The 15,832-nt window shown below is 40.1% G+C and overlaps 2 protein-coding genes across 3 annotated transcripts in view; both read right to left on the minus strand.

Annotated features, from left to right (window-relative positions):
• Nucleotides 1-167: 167 nt before the first annotated feature.
• LOC119731413 (carbohydrate sulfotransferase 14-like) lies at nt 168-2,597 on the minus strand. Its single transcript, XM_038204584.1, has 3 exons — nt 2,474-2,597; nt 1,627-1,760; nt 168-1,073 (listed from the first exon to the last, which is right to left on the minus strand). The coding sequence occupies exons 1-3, from the start codon at nt 2,595-2,597 to the stop codon at nt 168-170; spliced, it is 1,164 nt and encodes a 387-aa protein (XP_038060512.1).
• Nucleotides 2,598-4,369: 1,772 nt separating this feature from the next.
• The window catches only part of LOC119731093 (DNA-directed RNA polymerase III subunit RPC1-like), a 66,535-nt gene continuing 55,072 nt past the window's right edge, over nt 4,370-15,832 (minus strand). Inside the window, exons 32-41 of one of the 2 annotated variants that reach the window (XM_038204107.1) lie at nt 15,638-15,703; nt 14,406-14,522; nt 13,980-14,091; nt 13,400-13,472; nt 8,199-8,263; nt 8,079-8,113; nt 6,588-6,656; nt 5,945-6,008; nt 4,949-5,018; nt 4,370-4,612 (exon numbers count right to left, since the gene is read on the minus strand). In XM_038204107.1, coding sequence (XP_038060035.1) covers nt 4,531-4,612; nt 4,949-5,018; nt 5,945-6,008; nt 6,588-6,656; nt 8,079-8,113; nt 8,199-8,263; nt 13,400-13,472; nt 13,980-14,091; nt 14,406-14,522; nt 15,638-15,703 — 753 coding nt within the window. In that variant the 3' untranslated portion in view covers nt 4,370-4,530. Of the gene's footprint in view, nt 4,613-4,948; nt 5,019-5,944; nt 6,009-6,587; nt 6,657-8,078; nt 8,114-8,163; nt 8,264-13,399; nt 13,473-13,979; nt 14,092-14,405; nt 14,523-15,637; nt 15,704-15,832 lie in introns of both variants that reach the window. The other variant, XM_038204106.1, reaches the window with a different exon arrangement.

Consider the following 15,832-nt stretch of genomic DNA (forward strand, 5'->3'; position numbering starts at 1 on the left):
TGCTCCTAAAAAATAAATATAGTCCAATTGCCAAATACCGATTTGATGCCACAAGTATGGGATCGTACGCTGTTGAAGTTCGTTCTATAGGGCTATTGGATTTTAGCATGCATTGTACAGGGAATGTTTAATTTGATATTGCACGTTCGATATTTGCATACGTTGCTTTATCGTAACCAAGTACAACTCCCAGTTATTGTTTTCAGAGTATCGTTTATCGAATAACCAAACATTTCGTAATCGTTTCGATACAAGTCGAACAGTTCTCGGATCAAACTGACGGGAAGTTGCTGCGTGTATTTCTCGAAAGCTGCGCTCGCCTTGGAAGGCTGCGGACCGGGAAAGTTTGGCTCATTCCCCGCCCCTAACCACTTGAAGAGGTAGGGTCCTTCGACTGCTAGGTTCTCGAAGTACCCGATGTAATCGTATTGCATGTGGCAGGCGTGCGCCACTCGGCTCTGTGGGAGCCAGTGATCTGTGAAAACGTCCATAGTGTCGTTCGGTCCTAAGGCCACGACGTACCGTGCCAACTCGGCGAAGGTTATATTCAGCCATTTGGCCGATGACGCCGCGCTCCCGTCTCTGTTGCCCCTAACAAGGGGCACAAATTCCCTCTTAAAGCATTCCTCCCAAATCTGCTGAAGGTCAGGCCGCGTGATACCGGAAAGCTTAGACATCCAGGCGGAAAGGAGGCGCGTGATGGGTTCCCGGACAAATACGGCTTTCTTGTAGTGTTGGAGGTACCAAGCTATCTCATCTGCCTCCAACAATCCCAAACGTTTGATCAGGATCTGGTTATTGGGTCCCCTTGTGTCCAAGTGAAGAAGGTTCTTCCACAGCGTGCAAGACACCTTAGGTATATAACTCAAGAGAAGCTTATACTTGTCGCTGACCAATACTCTGTGATATAGATCGGTGTAGTTTTTGTCTGCTGGGAGGATGGTCGGTCTCAGTCTTTGACACACCCGGTTTAAGTTTTTCCGACGTCTCTCAAGCTCTTGCTCCATGTAGACGTCAACATTGACGGTTGGGTTGACTTTAGCTTGCCCGAAAAACTGACTGCTTGTTGAAATCTGGAAATATATTAACACGTAGCATAGACAATTTTCATTGTTTAAGTTGGTTTATGCAACATACCCCATATTCAAAATTCCAATTAATCAAATCTCCGTTAAAGATGTAAGTATCAAAAACGTTGTTGTCATGGTGCTGTACTGATTTGAAATTATTTTACAAATGTTTACGAGTGATGGCACAAGCACATCACGCGTACCCGAAAGCCACTGTTTCCATTGCCAGACTGGTTTCCGCCCCCTCTCTACCTTTTTGGAGACGGAACCCACCTAACTCATACTTTGCTCTAATTTGACTGTTCCACGAATCACAAACTTTTATGTGAAGAATGAATAAAAGTGCTGCAAAATATGTTTTGCAGATCATTTTTTTTTTAGTGCGGATGTTTTGATCCTAGCAGGATCTATCTCAGGATCTTTGTCTTTGAGAAAAAGCATGACTCATGGTCATGCTTATGGTAATAAGTCATGGTCACATAACGCAAGTTGTGTAACCTATTTTTTTATTATTTTTTTACGGTTAACATAAACACAACGTAGCCTAGCTACTTACTCGGAGTTGATGATCTTGGAGCTCATCAGGGTCTTTGAATCCAACCGCGGCTTCTGCATATACAAAGTTGGGTATAAGTATGTGTGAGTACCCTTGATTGAGTAGATTAGTGGTGATGGTTAATACCAGCGTCTCTGGGTCAGTTTGTAAGGCCAAACTTATGACCACTCAATTGCCGATATATCTCTGTTATGGAATTTGACCGACCGCTGAAGATTCGAAAAGCGGCATATCGGAATTAGGGCAAGAAATCACCGATCTGACCTCCATATGACGCTGGGTGGCGTTTATATCGGCTCTCTTCGCTCGTCACCTGATCCGCCCTATCATTAAAGGCGAAGTCGTGACCTCTCATTTCGTTGGACTCCCATAGGATATTTTTTTGTAAAGCAAATGACCCGTGGTCAACACTTCTACGTCAAGTCGTGCGCACAAAATGTGCGTGCCTTTCATCATGGCGGTGACCAACCCACAATGCTTTGCGACGTCTCCATTTCCTTCACAAAAAATACGACAGGGATTATCTCTGACCAGTGCCCTTAAATAAGGTGATGGGGACGAGAGAACGAGCCTGCCTCTTCTGCCAACAGTCACTTTTTTTCGAAAAAGAAACGAATTTGTTTCACCCCTAGCGACGTCGTGACCAACTCTAAAAATATAGAAATAAGTAAATTCAACCAAGTCAAGTCTGAAATCATAATTAGCAAAGGCATTGACATCTCGTTAGTTAATTTAAAACAAAATAACTTAAGAAAAAATAAACCAAATAAATTAAATTGACTCACATACATTTGGGGGGGGGGGGGTTAGCTATGAAAATAAGAATGTGATCATCGTTCAAACTCACCCCAATGAGCATCTCGTAGTGACAGGAAAAAGTACCAAACTCCGATCAAGGATAGCCCAGTGACGATGATGAGAACTCGCAGAATGCTAACCGGTGCGATGGGTCGAGCACACCATTGTCGCATGGCCGAACAAAACAGTAAGTAACCCATACTGCCCATGCAGGGCAGCAAGAAGTTCGTTGTTACCTTCGCTGGCAGTTTAATTGCCTTTTTTTCTTCAAATTATGAACTCATTGTACTTTCATTTTCTTTTAGGTCTCTCCAACGACTGGAAAAGAAACGAAAAGTCTATTTCTCAAAAGAAAGTTGACAGTTATAAGGCCTCGTTTTACAGCCGGGGTGCTTGCGCCTTATGGTATCATGTGTACACCTTGCGTGTAATTCGCACCCGTTAATTAGTAGTACATTATTCTTTATTCCAAGATAATTTTCTATTGTATTATACCAAGATAATACCGTGCACGTGCATTAAGTGTGAAAAATCTCGCCGCTTTCACAGGTAGTGGTCAGTCATCGCAGCTGTTCGATCGTTGCTCTATGATCGCAGCGATCCGTGCCAGATGACGCCGATATATTATGCAGTGTGGTTTAGTATAATGTAATGAAAATTCTTATCAATTCCATAGTGTTAGATCTGCAGACCAGCGAGTAAATACTTAGGCTACCGGTACCGGGATCCATAAACTTCTTAAGCGTCTTGGTCTTAGGTGTTTCCCCTTACTAATAACAACCGGTAACGGTTAGTATTTGAAGGAAAAGCAGTTATACAAAGTTAACTCTTTCCCCATACTGGGTTGTATAGATCGTTTGCACTGCAGCCATGTTTGAGGTGTGTGCTTTTGTTCAACAGGCATACGCGTGAGTAGACCTCTTGTGCTTTCATTGTTAATGAATTAACATAACAAAACAAACCTTTTTTGGGGGGGGGGGGGTGCAAAGAGGGCAACGGTGACCCTCCCCATTATAGGACCACCAGCTTGCTCTTTTTAATGCAAGGTTAACAAATTAATACACAACTCCATACGTCCAAACAGCTTTCTGTCATTTAATAATGGTATGTTTCTTTCAAACACAGAATGATTTCTACAAGATCTAATTTCCCCTTAAGAGTAATAGAAACTGGTTTTCAGGTTCAAGACGTTCAAAAAATTGTGACTGAAAGAGTTTGGTTTTCATCTTCCACTTAAATGCAGCGTCTTTTGTGTGTCATGTCACATAAAAACCACTCTTAACCCCTTAAGGACGGGAAGCGGTCATGGCCGCGGCCGCTAATCCTCATTGGAATGCAGTTGCCAGCTGTGGTATGCCATGGCACACGGCTAGTGGGTAGTTCCACAGCTGCTGCTTTTGTGCAGTCCCGCTACCACACAAAGGCTGTGCAGTCATGCGGGCCACTTGCTCTATGTGTGGAGGAATGTCCCCATTACACCCCGTCCTTAAGGGGTTAAGCAGTTGTAAAACAAAAAAAAATGTTGACAGTACAAATCATTTTATCTGATTTTTGTGACATTTGCTTCATAAGTATTTTTGGAGAAAAATGACAAAATGTTTGTCTTCCAAAACTAAATGAAATGCTTTCTTGTTTATGCGCTAACACAAAATAAAGTATAGTAGCTTTGTTTGGGTTGCTTTGCTGAATTGTTTTAATTCATTAATATTTACCTTTTTTATAGGAAACCAGACAGAGATGCAAGCTGTAAATATAATAGACTCTATGAAGAAGTTTAGTTGACTATTGAGACAAGCAGACTGACATGTAATGGTAGATTTGGGAAATTTCCAAATTAAAACTTTACTAAATTCAGCTTCACCAAAAATAGAATAAAAAACTAACAGAAAAACAATTTGTGGATGTCTTCTATGATTCGATACAAAAACCATGAAAAAGAAAAAAATTTGATGAAGGCCAGTTCATACTCTTATTTCGATGCAACTATTTATTGATGTCAACTTGAATTTACATTCCCTTGTATGAACTGGTCTTGTTCTTCTTTTTGTTTGAAATATTTGAGATGGTTTTTAAGGTTCCTCCTGACGACCAGTCTATTTTATGATCTCATGATGCCATTTCTGGGAGATGGAAATTTGGGTTGTCAAAGATCAGCTGTCGTTGAACAGGACTGCTTATCTTCTCAGCTGTGCAATCACAGTTAGGGAAAAACAAATACAATGACCACAATTGCATCATCACAACTTGTATTCAAATTATATCCAACAAGGACAACTGATCACATGCCATGCAAAACAACATTTTACAAACATTTAAACACAAAAATTAAACTAAAAACTGGGAAGCCAAAAATTAAATGAAAATTAGAAATTGACTTTCTATTAAAAATAAACATAGTTTTTATAACTACATGAACAGAAACAGGTTCAAAACATTCAAATCAATAAGAATAAAAGAGCATGATAAATAGCCTCATTGTTAGATTTACAACAAATGTGAAATGAACCAAATTTAAAAAGGATATTTATGAAGAAGTTTGAAGATTCCAGTGCCAATGTTCATTGGGATTCCCATAATAATGCACTCACTCACACCTGTAACAGAAAAAAAAACCCCAAATACATGTATATCATTGCTGAGGAAACTAAATGAGACAAATCAAAGTAGGCGACTTGACGAGGTTTTGATGCCACAACAGGCTATGCACTAACCGAGACAAATGTTGACAGTTCCTTAATTTTGAAAATGTCTTCACTCAAATGACATGACCACTGTAAGGCTGGTTAGCTTAGTGGGTAGAGCACTAGTACAGTGTTCTGGTGGTTACAAGTGAACATCCTTCTCTATTCATTTCCTTGCCTCAACTTACTGTGGATTTTGAAGGACATGGTCTTCTACTTAGTAACTAAGTAGGAGACCATGTCCATCAAAATCCATCATTCATTCTACTTCACATAATGCTTCGTGACCAAATCCGTTATTTGTAAAACGTAGTAAAACTAAGTAGGGAGTTAGGTTTAAGCCACAAGATCAGCTCTATGCAGCATACATGTAGTGCCTAACCCTAACGCCCTAAGGGCTCTTTGGGGGTCCAGGACCAAATACCACAGAATAATACATGTGTTGTGCAAACTTGAATGGAAAGAAATGCACACAACAGGTTACTACTCAGTATTTTTTTGTAGCTTTAGGTGAGGTTAAGGTTAATACTCATTGGTGCAGCAAGGCAATTGAAGTACTGTGCCTTGCCCACAAACACAGACACCGTGGTCCCTGTCAGGGGTTGACGAGACAGACTCAACAGCCATTGGTTTTAAACAAGCCCGTAGTTTATTCAAGTAGTTTATGGAGTACCGAAGTGAATACGTCATGCGCACCAAATGTGTGTAAAATACATTTGCGCGTGATTCAGCCCGAGAACCAAAGTGCGCGTACTCCATTCGTTTGCACTATACTTTCTGGTTCTAAATGACGTCACACTTTGGTACTCCATTCCAGACATCAAGACGTTCCGACTCACCACATATTGCATCTTTTTGTCCATGGTAAGCTGCATCAAACAGATGATCAGCTGTCTTCTCAAACTGAAGAGTAAATGACAAAAGGTCACATGACAATAAAGACTTTTACAAAATGATGGAATTTTGCATTGGAAAGATGGCAATCATTAATATATGATTTAGCCATTTGCAGATGTAATTTTATCAGAACTGTATACTCAATGCTGCCTTAGAACTTGTGGCAAAAATGAATAAGCTTGTTTGGGTCGGACTTGAAACCTCCGTTTCTAGTGCAGACGTCTTAACCACAAATTAAACATCTATTTGTGTGATACAACTTGAATTGGGAACTGAGCTTAAAACTTGGCACTGTATGAATGCGAACGTACATGCATATCATGTTTAATGACAAGCATGTCTTATGTTATGTGATTGTGCATTTTGTCGGATTGTAAAGAACCCACTTCCTTTTTTTTTGATTTGCTCAAATGAACCTAGGCCTTTTGAGGTGCAAACAGGCCAACAGTTGTTTCTAACTAGCTATTGTACACACTGCATTTTTTCTCCTAAATGGGTATTAACCAAAAATAGGCAAAAAGGTAGAAGTATAATTCACACAGTAAACTGATCAGGTTATCCATCAGGTATTTATCCAAGTCTTACCGAGGCAAGCATCAAGACACTCTCCTTCATCTTGGCAAGACCAAAGCGAGTTATGCCTAAAACCTCACCCTGAAAATCAACAAGAAATTACCATGGAAACATTTGCAATATTACTAAGGGAATAAATGTTTGCTCGGGACGTTTTTATCACTCTGTTGAAGACTGCTTGGAGTCTGGGTGCTGATAATTTAGCACCCAGACTCCAAGTGGTCTTAAACAGAGTGATTAATACTGACCAAGCACATGTGTACTCCCATTCATAAATAGCTTTTTGGTCAAAAAAATCTAACCTTTTTTGGTAAAAAAACCCGATTGTGTTCAAAAAGTTTACTTCATGTTTTTTTAAACACCCCTCTAGCTAAATAATGGAGTGTCCAGCTGGCGAGTGAGATGTAAACAACTCCTTTTATGGAGATTGGCCTGCACGTTGTGCGTACTGCGCGATGTCGTGCAGAATGCACCTGGGGCGTTGCGTTGTGAATTTAGGACTATAAAATTCCGACTCACTGGTTATATTGCGCATGCCTACATGAGGATTGTGAACGTTCAACCAATAAAACGGTAAGAGCCACTGGATTTTTAGGAGTCAAAACTTCATGTGACAATGGAAAAGCGTTTAAGACCAGCTAGCCATGTCTTTATCATCCGTTTAAGACCCGCTACATGACGGGCTCTCAACCAATAGGAATGGGTAAACTGTCTTAGGTATTTATGAATGAGAAATAACTATCGACACATACGGTACATAATTTTGTACTCCATTCAAGCATCAGATCAGATGATGATCTTGTATCTGTTTGTTGGTCTGTTTGTCTGTCTGTTCATACCTTGTAGGTCATGAGGTCAGCTTGCAGCATGACATGTCGCTGGTCTTGTATCTGTTTGTCTGTTTGTCTGTCTATTCATACCTTGTAGGTCATGAGGTCAGCTAGCAGCATGACATGTCACTGGTGTTGTATCTGTTTGTTGGTTTGTTTGTCTGTTCATACCTTGTAGGTCATGAGGTCACCTAGCAGCATGACATGTCGCTGGTCTTGTATCTGTTTGTTGGTCTGTTTGTCCGTCTATTCATACCTTGTAGGTCATGAGGTCAGCTTGCAGCATGACATGTCGCTGGTCTTGTATCTGTTTGTCTGTTTGTCTGTCTATTCATACCTTGTAGGTCATGAGGTCAGCTAGCAGCATGACATGTCACTGGTGTTGTATCCGTTTGTTGGTTTGTTTGTCTGTTCATACCTTGTAGGTCATGAGGTCAGCTAGCAGCATGACATGTTGCTGGTCTTGTATCTGTTTGTTGGTCTGTTTGTCTGTCTAGTCATACCTTGTAGGTCATGAGGTCAGCTAGCAGCATGACATGTTGCTGGTCTTGTATCTGTTTGTTGGACTGTTTGTCTGTCTATTCATACCTTGTAGGTCATGAGGTCAGCTAGCAGCATGACATGTCGCTGGTCTTGTATCTGTTTGTTGGTCTGTTTGTCCGTCTATTCATACCTTGTAGGTCATGAGGTCAGCTAGCAGCATAACATGTCGCTGGTCTTGTATCTGTTTATTGGTCTGTTTGTCCGTCTATTCATACCTTGTAGGTCATGAGGTCAGCTAGCAGCATAACATGTCGGTGGTCTATGCTCATTCCGTGGCTCACCATGGTGTACTCAATCTGCTCAATAATTGTCCGTCTGTTGGTGACAAAACAAAAAATAACAGCGTTGCTGTTGAAACCCCTCAGCCAGAGTCAAGTTATCATCCGGAAACCATTAACCTTGAACTCAACATGGTGACCTTGAACCAATCCCAACTTGCCTGTACCCAAGGGCAACCCCTACCGAAGTTAGACAGCAAAAATGTGATTTCTAACTCAAGTTATCATCCGGAAACCATTTACCTTTAACTCACCACAATGACCTTGACCTTTGAACCTCAAAATCAATCCCAACTTGCCTACTCCCAAGGGCAACCCCCTACCAAAATCAGACACCAAAGTCTTATTTCTAACTCAAGTTATCATCCAGAAACCATTTACATTTAAACTCACCACGGTGACCTTGACCTTTGAAGTTATCATCCGGAAACCATTTACATTTAACTCACCACAGTGACCTTGACCTTTGACCTTTTGACCCCAAAACCAATCCCAACCTGCCTACTCGCAAGGGCAACCCCCTACCAAAACAAGACACCAAAATCTCATTTCTAACTCAAGTTATCATCCAGAAACCATTTACATTTAAACTCACCACGGTGACCTTGACCTTTGAAGTTATCATCTGGAAGCCATTTACCTTTAACTGACCACGGTGACCTTGACCTTTGACCTTTTGTCCCCAAAACCAATCCCAACTTGCCTGTTCCCAAGGGCAACCCCCTACCTAAGTTAGACATCAAAATGTGATTTCTAACTCAAGTTATCATCCGGAAACCATTTACCTTTAACTCACCATGGTGACCTTAACCTTTGACCTTAACCTTCGACCTTTTGACCCCTAAACCAATCCCAACTTGCCTACTCCCAAGGGCGACCCCCTACCAAAGTTAGACACCAAAATCTCATTTCTAACTCAAGTTATCATCCGGAAACCATTTACCTTTAACTCATCACGGTGACCTTGACCTTTGACCTCAAAACCAATCCCAACTTGCCTACTCCTAAGGGCAACCCCCTACCAGGGGCGGATCCAGGATTTTCAAAAAGGGGGGGCACAAAAACTTTGTGCGCGTTGCACACATCACGAGACTGAAGCGCGAAATCCCTTGCGGGCAGGGTTGAGGGCACTGGAAGCTCTACGATTTTAGATCCTACATCATGAGTACTTTAAGCCATTAAGAGCAAAATTCACAATGTTTTTTTTTTACTTTTAATAACACTATTTTTGCCTATCAAATATAGAATTTAAAGTCACTGTTGATGTAAGTTGAAAATGAACCCCCAAATTAGAAGGTGCTGATGACAGCCCCCGGGTGAAAAAAATGAACATGTGTTATTTTGCGAGCGAGCGGAGCGAGCGAGCCAAAAAAAGTCATGTTTACTATTAAAACATACATTTCTACCCAGAAATTTGCCTTGCAAACAAAGAAAATAAAATAAATTGAATTTCATTAGGGGACAGCCTGCCCCAAGCAGCCCCTACCCCCACCCCACCCCACGGCTGAGCAAATCAACCGGCCCAGAAAATTTCTCCGTCCCAATTCCTTTGAAAAATGTTGTATAACTTATAAGCCTGCTGAGTATTACATTACGAATAGTCTTTACAAACAAAAAGAAGAAATAAAACTTTATTTCAAAACCATCTCGATTGTCATAAAAAAAATTGATGATATTAGCAAAATTTCCCCGTAGCGTTTAAATGTTTAGTCAAGACTTCAAAAAGACTGCCGCCTGTGTCCCAGTATAATGTGAGGTAACTGCGGTCACATATATACTTACTTTGTATATACACTTGTATACACTTTAACCACCATTTTTTTCCATGTTCTTTTGAAGTCTGCAGGCTAAATAATTTAAGACGAAATGAATCGTCTGCATTCTGCAAGTGTTGTCGAATCACTTCAAGAAATGTCAAGGCCTGAGGAAAATCGTTTATTTGTATTTTTTTTTGGGGGGGGGGGGGCTCCGATTTTCTTAAAAAGAAAACAAAAAAAAACAACCTTTAATTTAACGGAAATGCAAACTGCATCAAAATTCCAAATTCCAAAATATAAAAAAGTTTGTCTGCACAAATTTCCCGAAAGTGGCAGCATTCCTGAGCTGTTATCAAAGGCCTTAAAGTTCGGTGGCCTACAGCTGAACCCAAATGTATATGCTTTGTAGCGAACAAGAGTGGCATTGTATCAATTTGAACAATGCGGCTATCAATCATTCTCTGGAAAGGCTTTTCGGAGCTGAGATTTTATTTGGGCATTTTTTTTTCTCAGAGACAGGGGAAACCTTTATGCGAAAAATGTGGGAAACTGAATTGAACGTGAAATTTCACCTCCGTGTTGTGTACATGCACATAGATAAACGATTGGGGGATAATATTCCAAGTCCAAATAATTCATTAAATGTAGGGCTCCCGATGTCTTTTTTCGTAGTACGATTTTATTCTTCGCTTATTTAAAAAATAAAACTGCATGGCCTACATTATTTTTGTAAATGTTACTCTAAAATATTTCGGAATACATTTTGAAATTAAGTTTGAAGTCAAAGGGCTGTTGATAATCTTATTCGTATTCCTTTTAAAATTAGGAAAAACTAAGCATAATTCGTATTAAAATTTCCCCTGGAATCTACAAAAGAATTAACTGAGGGTTCAGAACTTAATGGGCTAGGGTGTTTGAAATCGTTTTACTTTAAAAAATAAATCGAGAGAACAAGACATACTAAGTCGTATTAAAATAACCCCTATTTCTTTGATGTCTCTCTATTTGAGGCAAAAGGGATGACGATTAATTCTTCGTGTATCTAAAAAATAAAATGCATGGCCTACATTATTTTGTGAAAATGTTTTACTCTAGAATATATTTTGGAATATATTTTGACGCTATTATTTGAGGGATGTTGTTAATCCTGATCATATTCATTTAAAAATAAGAAAAACCGAGCATAATTCGTATTAAATTTCCCCTGGAATCTACAAAAGAATTAACTTCGAGTACAAACTTTAACGAACTAGGTTTTTTTTAATCATTTTGCTTTAAAAAAAAATTTTTTTGTAGAGAACCAGACGTAAATCTCTCTCTGAGGCCGGGAAAATAAAAGAAGGGGATGGCGATTTTATTCTTCATTTATTAAAAAAAACACATAGCCTACATAATTTCGTGTACCGGTACATGTTCTACTCAAGGGTGGATCCAGAACACAATTTTGGGGTGGGCCAAAACAAATTTTTGGTCCCCCCCCCAAAAAAGTTTTGGTCCCCCAAAAATCCAAAAAAAAATTTGGATTCTAGATACTCTGTGGTGCGATCTGAGGCAATTTCTGACCACTTTAACCACTGTTTTATTGAGGAAAAGATGGTGGTGTACTCATTGCCTGCCTTTATTGCGATGTCACATAAAAAAAAAAAATTGGTTTCGTTTGTTTTTGGGGGGGGGGGATGGCCCCCTTTGCCCCCCCCCCCCCCCCCCCCCCCCCCCCCCGCCCTGGATCCGCCCTTGGTTCTACTCTAGAATATATTTTGGAATACATTTTGACATGAAGCATTAAATGCAAGTGCTGTATTAAATGTGCGCCTAGTCCAGCCGGGAAATAAAAAAGTGTCTTATAAAACTATATTCTTGCTTTGAAAGAAATTTTGAGACAATGATTGACAGGCGACCTTCAAAACTTATACATTGTATATTTTTGTTGATAATTATGTATAATAGTTATGCTCCAAGCGATTGATTTGATGACCGCCCGTCCGCCCGCCATAATGACTCCTCAAAAAGGAAAAAGATAGCCATGTTCTCAAAGGGATGTATTTAATGCCCGCCCGCCCTAAGATGACTCGTTAAAAAAAAAAAAAAAAAAAAACAGTTGCAAAAAGGGGGGGCACGGGCCGGGTGTGCCCCCATCTGGATCCGCGCGTGCCCCCTACCAAAGATACAATCCCAAACAACATTTCTAACTCAAGTTATCATCCGGAAACTAAGCTGCCCGGACGGACGGACGGCCCCTACAGCCAGACGTTCTGACCATACCACCCTTGTGGGGTGATGTTCCTTTCAGGACACATCACCCCACTATTTTCACAATAGAAAAACAACACCCCAGAAGGGAATCTTTAGAAAAATGGAATAATGGGAACACAATGCTATCACCCCACAATTCCGGTCGTACGGACGCCCTAGGCGATGACAATACCCCTCAAGCCTAAAAACACAAAGCCTCAAGAGACAGAACCAATACTAGGCACCTCTTCTTTATTTAAACCATTGCTATGACGTCACACTAAAGTGTGGATTCGGATCTACGAATCTCTTACACTGGTCACAAAGTGTGGATTCTGAACGACGAATCTTTAGTAAAGTGCGGATTCGGAATTACGAATCCACTCTTTGAACATGTCGGACAATTGTTCTCCATAATGAGCCTGAATACGACCGTCTGCGTGAAAATTTGTTTTCCGAAAATTACCAATGCATCTTCACTGTCACATTCCCCGCTGTCACTGCAAAAACTACTTTTAGTCAGAAAGAAATCGTCGTCTGAACTATCCATTTTGTCGTAAGGAGCCTATACGGTGTGGCGATACACATGCTAAACACGCCAGGGAAAAATGTTGCAACCTGACGCCACTTCCGTGCTTGTGTACGAAGCCTATGGAGAGTCATTTCAAGTATTTCCTAACAAAATTGGAAACATTTCTCAGTCCCAGATTCATGCCTTATCATCATTTTTGCAACGAATGACCTTCATTGAGATGATATATGAAGAAAAAAAGTGGCGTCAGGTTGCAACATTCTTTCCAATACTTCTGTTGATGCAATGGTTTAAGTCGAAGAATACACTCGCAAGTGTGGATTCTTAATTTACGAATTCACTCGGCGCTTCGCGCCTCGTGAATTCTTAAATTACGAATCCACAATTTCTCGTGTATTCTCCTTAACTTTGTACTAATAAAAATGCTATTTCTTCATACTACCCCTCCCCCCAGAAAGAAAAATAAAACAATCTGTGCTGAACCTATGTGGAAAGGCTAAGTTGAAAAATATGAAACTGAACTGAAATTGACAATTCAGAAGAAACTACTGATTTCTTGTGGCCTTTGTTATCAACAATAATGCAGATGATTTTTTAAACAATATAAATGTTGTAGGTAAGAAGCAAGACTGATGGTTTATTTATAACATACCTCGCAGCTTCAATGCCCAAGGTTTTCTCCATTTCACTTGTGTTGTTAGATGTTGTGGTAGTACCCTTAACACCTTAAAATAAAAACATTGAGGAAAAAGCTTAGATGGCTGTCGGGCACAGAAAAGATGAGCTTACTTGAAAGACATTTAGCAGGAGAAATACCCACTTGTCATTGTCTCTGGCAGTTCCCTGCTTAACAAATGAATCTTTGAAGCCCGGTTGTCTGTTCGACAACACTGTATTGGGCAAGATGTGTAAAGTCTGTGTGGGGATTTAAACATGTAAATGCACATGTACTTCAGCCTGTGTGGAGATTAAAGAGAGCAAATAAAACAATAAAGGGTACGGAGCAGAAAACTGCGATCAGACGTGGAGCAGAATTTGTTCCTCTTATGTAACTGTTACAGGTACCATCAATAAAATGGCCAGGAGGATCACGGTTTGATCACCTCAGCAAACCATACTACTCTTTTTCTTTTCAAATGTTGGTATGTGTGCTGTTTGATATTGTTGGAATCAGCATGCAATTCAGACGAGATAAATAATCCCGTGCAACGTTCAGAGTTTGCGTTTCTCACCTCTTGTTGCTACAACTGCCTGCAGATTGTCGCCCTCTACCAACAGCTTGTACAGAGCTTTACTACCTTTGTCATCAATGTGGATTACAGCACGGGATACACTGGAAATTCCCTACGTCACATACAACAAAGGAAAAAAGGAGACAATCTCTTTGCATTGCACAATGATGTCAGGACCCAATTTCATATAGCTAATTAAGAAAAGTTGTTGTTTTTAACAAGAAAGCCTAGCAGATTTTTCCCTTCATAGTAACCGTTTAAAAAAATGTTTATTTATAGCAAATTTGCAATCAGAAAGTTGCCTCACTGTCACATTCTTATGCTTTTAAGCACGGTCCTTTATGATTTAGTAAAAGGGAATTGTCTTTCAGAGGTAAACAAATTACACAGTAAAGTACAGCAGTTCAGTATAACACCAGTTCATACCTGTATGACTACATCTGTCAGGTTTTCCTTCAGGAACTGCAGGGTATAGTACATGGAGCTCTTGCTGGTCTCTTGTGGCATGACAGTCACCATGCTGGCAGAAATCACCTCCACATTCTGCCAATCAACCAACATTATTCACATGTGAAACAAAGCTGTATTCAACAACTGATCCCAGGACTTGTGAACAAAAATAAAGATAACCTGACCATGCTGACCTCATTGAGGCACCTAATGCAACCTGAATACTGCCCTGACTGTAGGTATTTTGAAAGTTATTCAACTATAGGGCTGATTATATAACCGACATACAGATCCTAGTCATTTGATTGGTGGAACTCACATCATATGACATTCGTTATTGCTCCCATTCACGCCGCGGCTCAAAAAGTACTATCCGCCCATGGGGAATGGGAAATACTATTCAACAGTTAGGATCATGACGCGGTATTTGTGTGCAAATGAATGCTGATGTGCGCGTTCAGCGTTGCGCGTATTGTTCCAAAGAACCAGCGCTACAGCGTTAGGTTCAAACATTTTTGTGAAGGGGTGGTTTGGAAGAGAGAAATAGATTTTCCTTCAGTTTTGTATTGAAAAAAAAGTTCAAATATATCAAATGACAAGGATCTATATGTCAGTTATGTAAAACAAATATTGAGTGGCTTTAAATTGTGAAATGGGAGGAATATTATCGCTCGGTAAAATCTGGACTTTTCCAGTTCACTCGGCTTCGCCTCGTGAAATGGAAAAGTCCAGATTTTACCTTGCGATAATATTCCTCCCATTTCAAGCTGAGCCACTCAATATTTGTAAAATAGCTCAGAACGCTAATACTGAGATCCAGTTGTTAAAGATTGGAATCCCACTGAAAGTTGTACCACCATGCTCTTCAACAATTTGAGGGTTTTTTTCCTAATAAATATTCATCTTGCATGTTTCATTCCAACCCAAAAAACTTCTCATCTTGAAGCAAAATTCCTTCTTTTCCAGCAAAACTTTAACTAAAATGCACTAAGTGGATTTGCCTACGTGTTCCATTTAATGAACTCTTTAAAAAAGCGGTTGTATTATTTGGCAAGATGGCAGTTGTATAATTCTTACATCCTTGTTCTATGGACATGTTTACACATACACATTTGGGGAGTCAGGTTGGCAAAGTGGTACACAGTGGTACAAATGAAATGATAACTAGCCATTTAATGGACTGTGCCAGAGCCAGACAGACATCTCACCTGATGTTTGACTCTGAGTTTGGAAGCACAGATTGATATCCTGACAGATTCTGCATTGACTTCAAGCTGCAAGCAAACAATAAATAAAACAAAAGAATCCCACGATGATACCCATTAGCTGTACCAACTTATACATGTATAAGATAATGTCATTTTTCAAGATTGATTTGGTCTAAATGCTGCCTGCTGCAGATG

This window comes from Patiria miniata, unplaced genomic scaffold, assembly GCF_015706575.1.
Source record: "Patiria miniata isolate m_02_andy unplaced genomic scaffold, ASM1570657v1 HiC_scaffold_23, whole genome shotgun sequence".
Lineage (NCBI taxonomy): Eukaryota > Metazoa > Echinodermata > Asteroidea > Valvatida > Asterinidae > Patiria > Patiria miniata.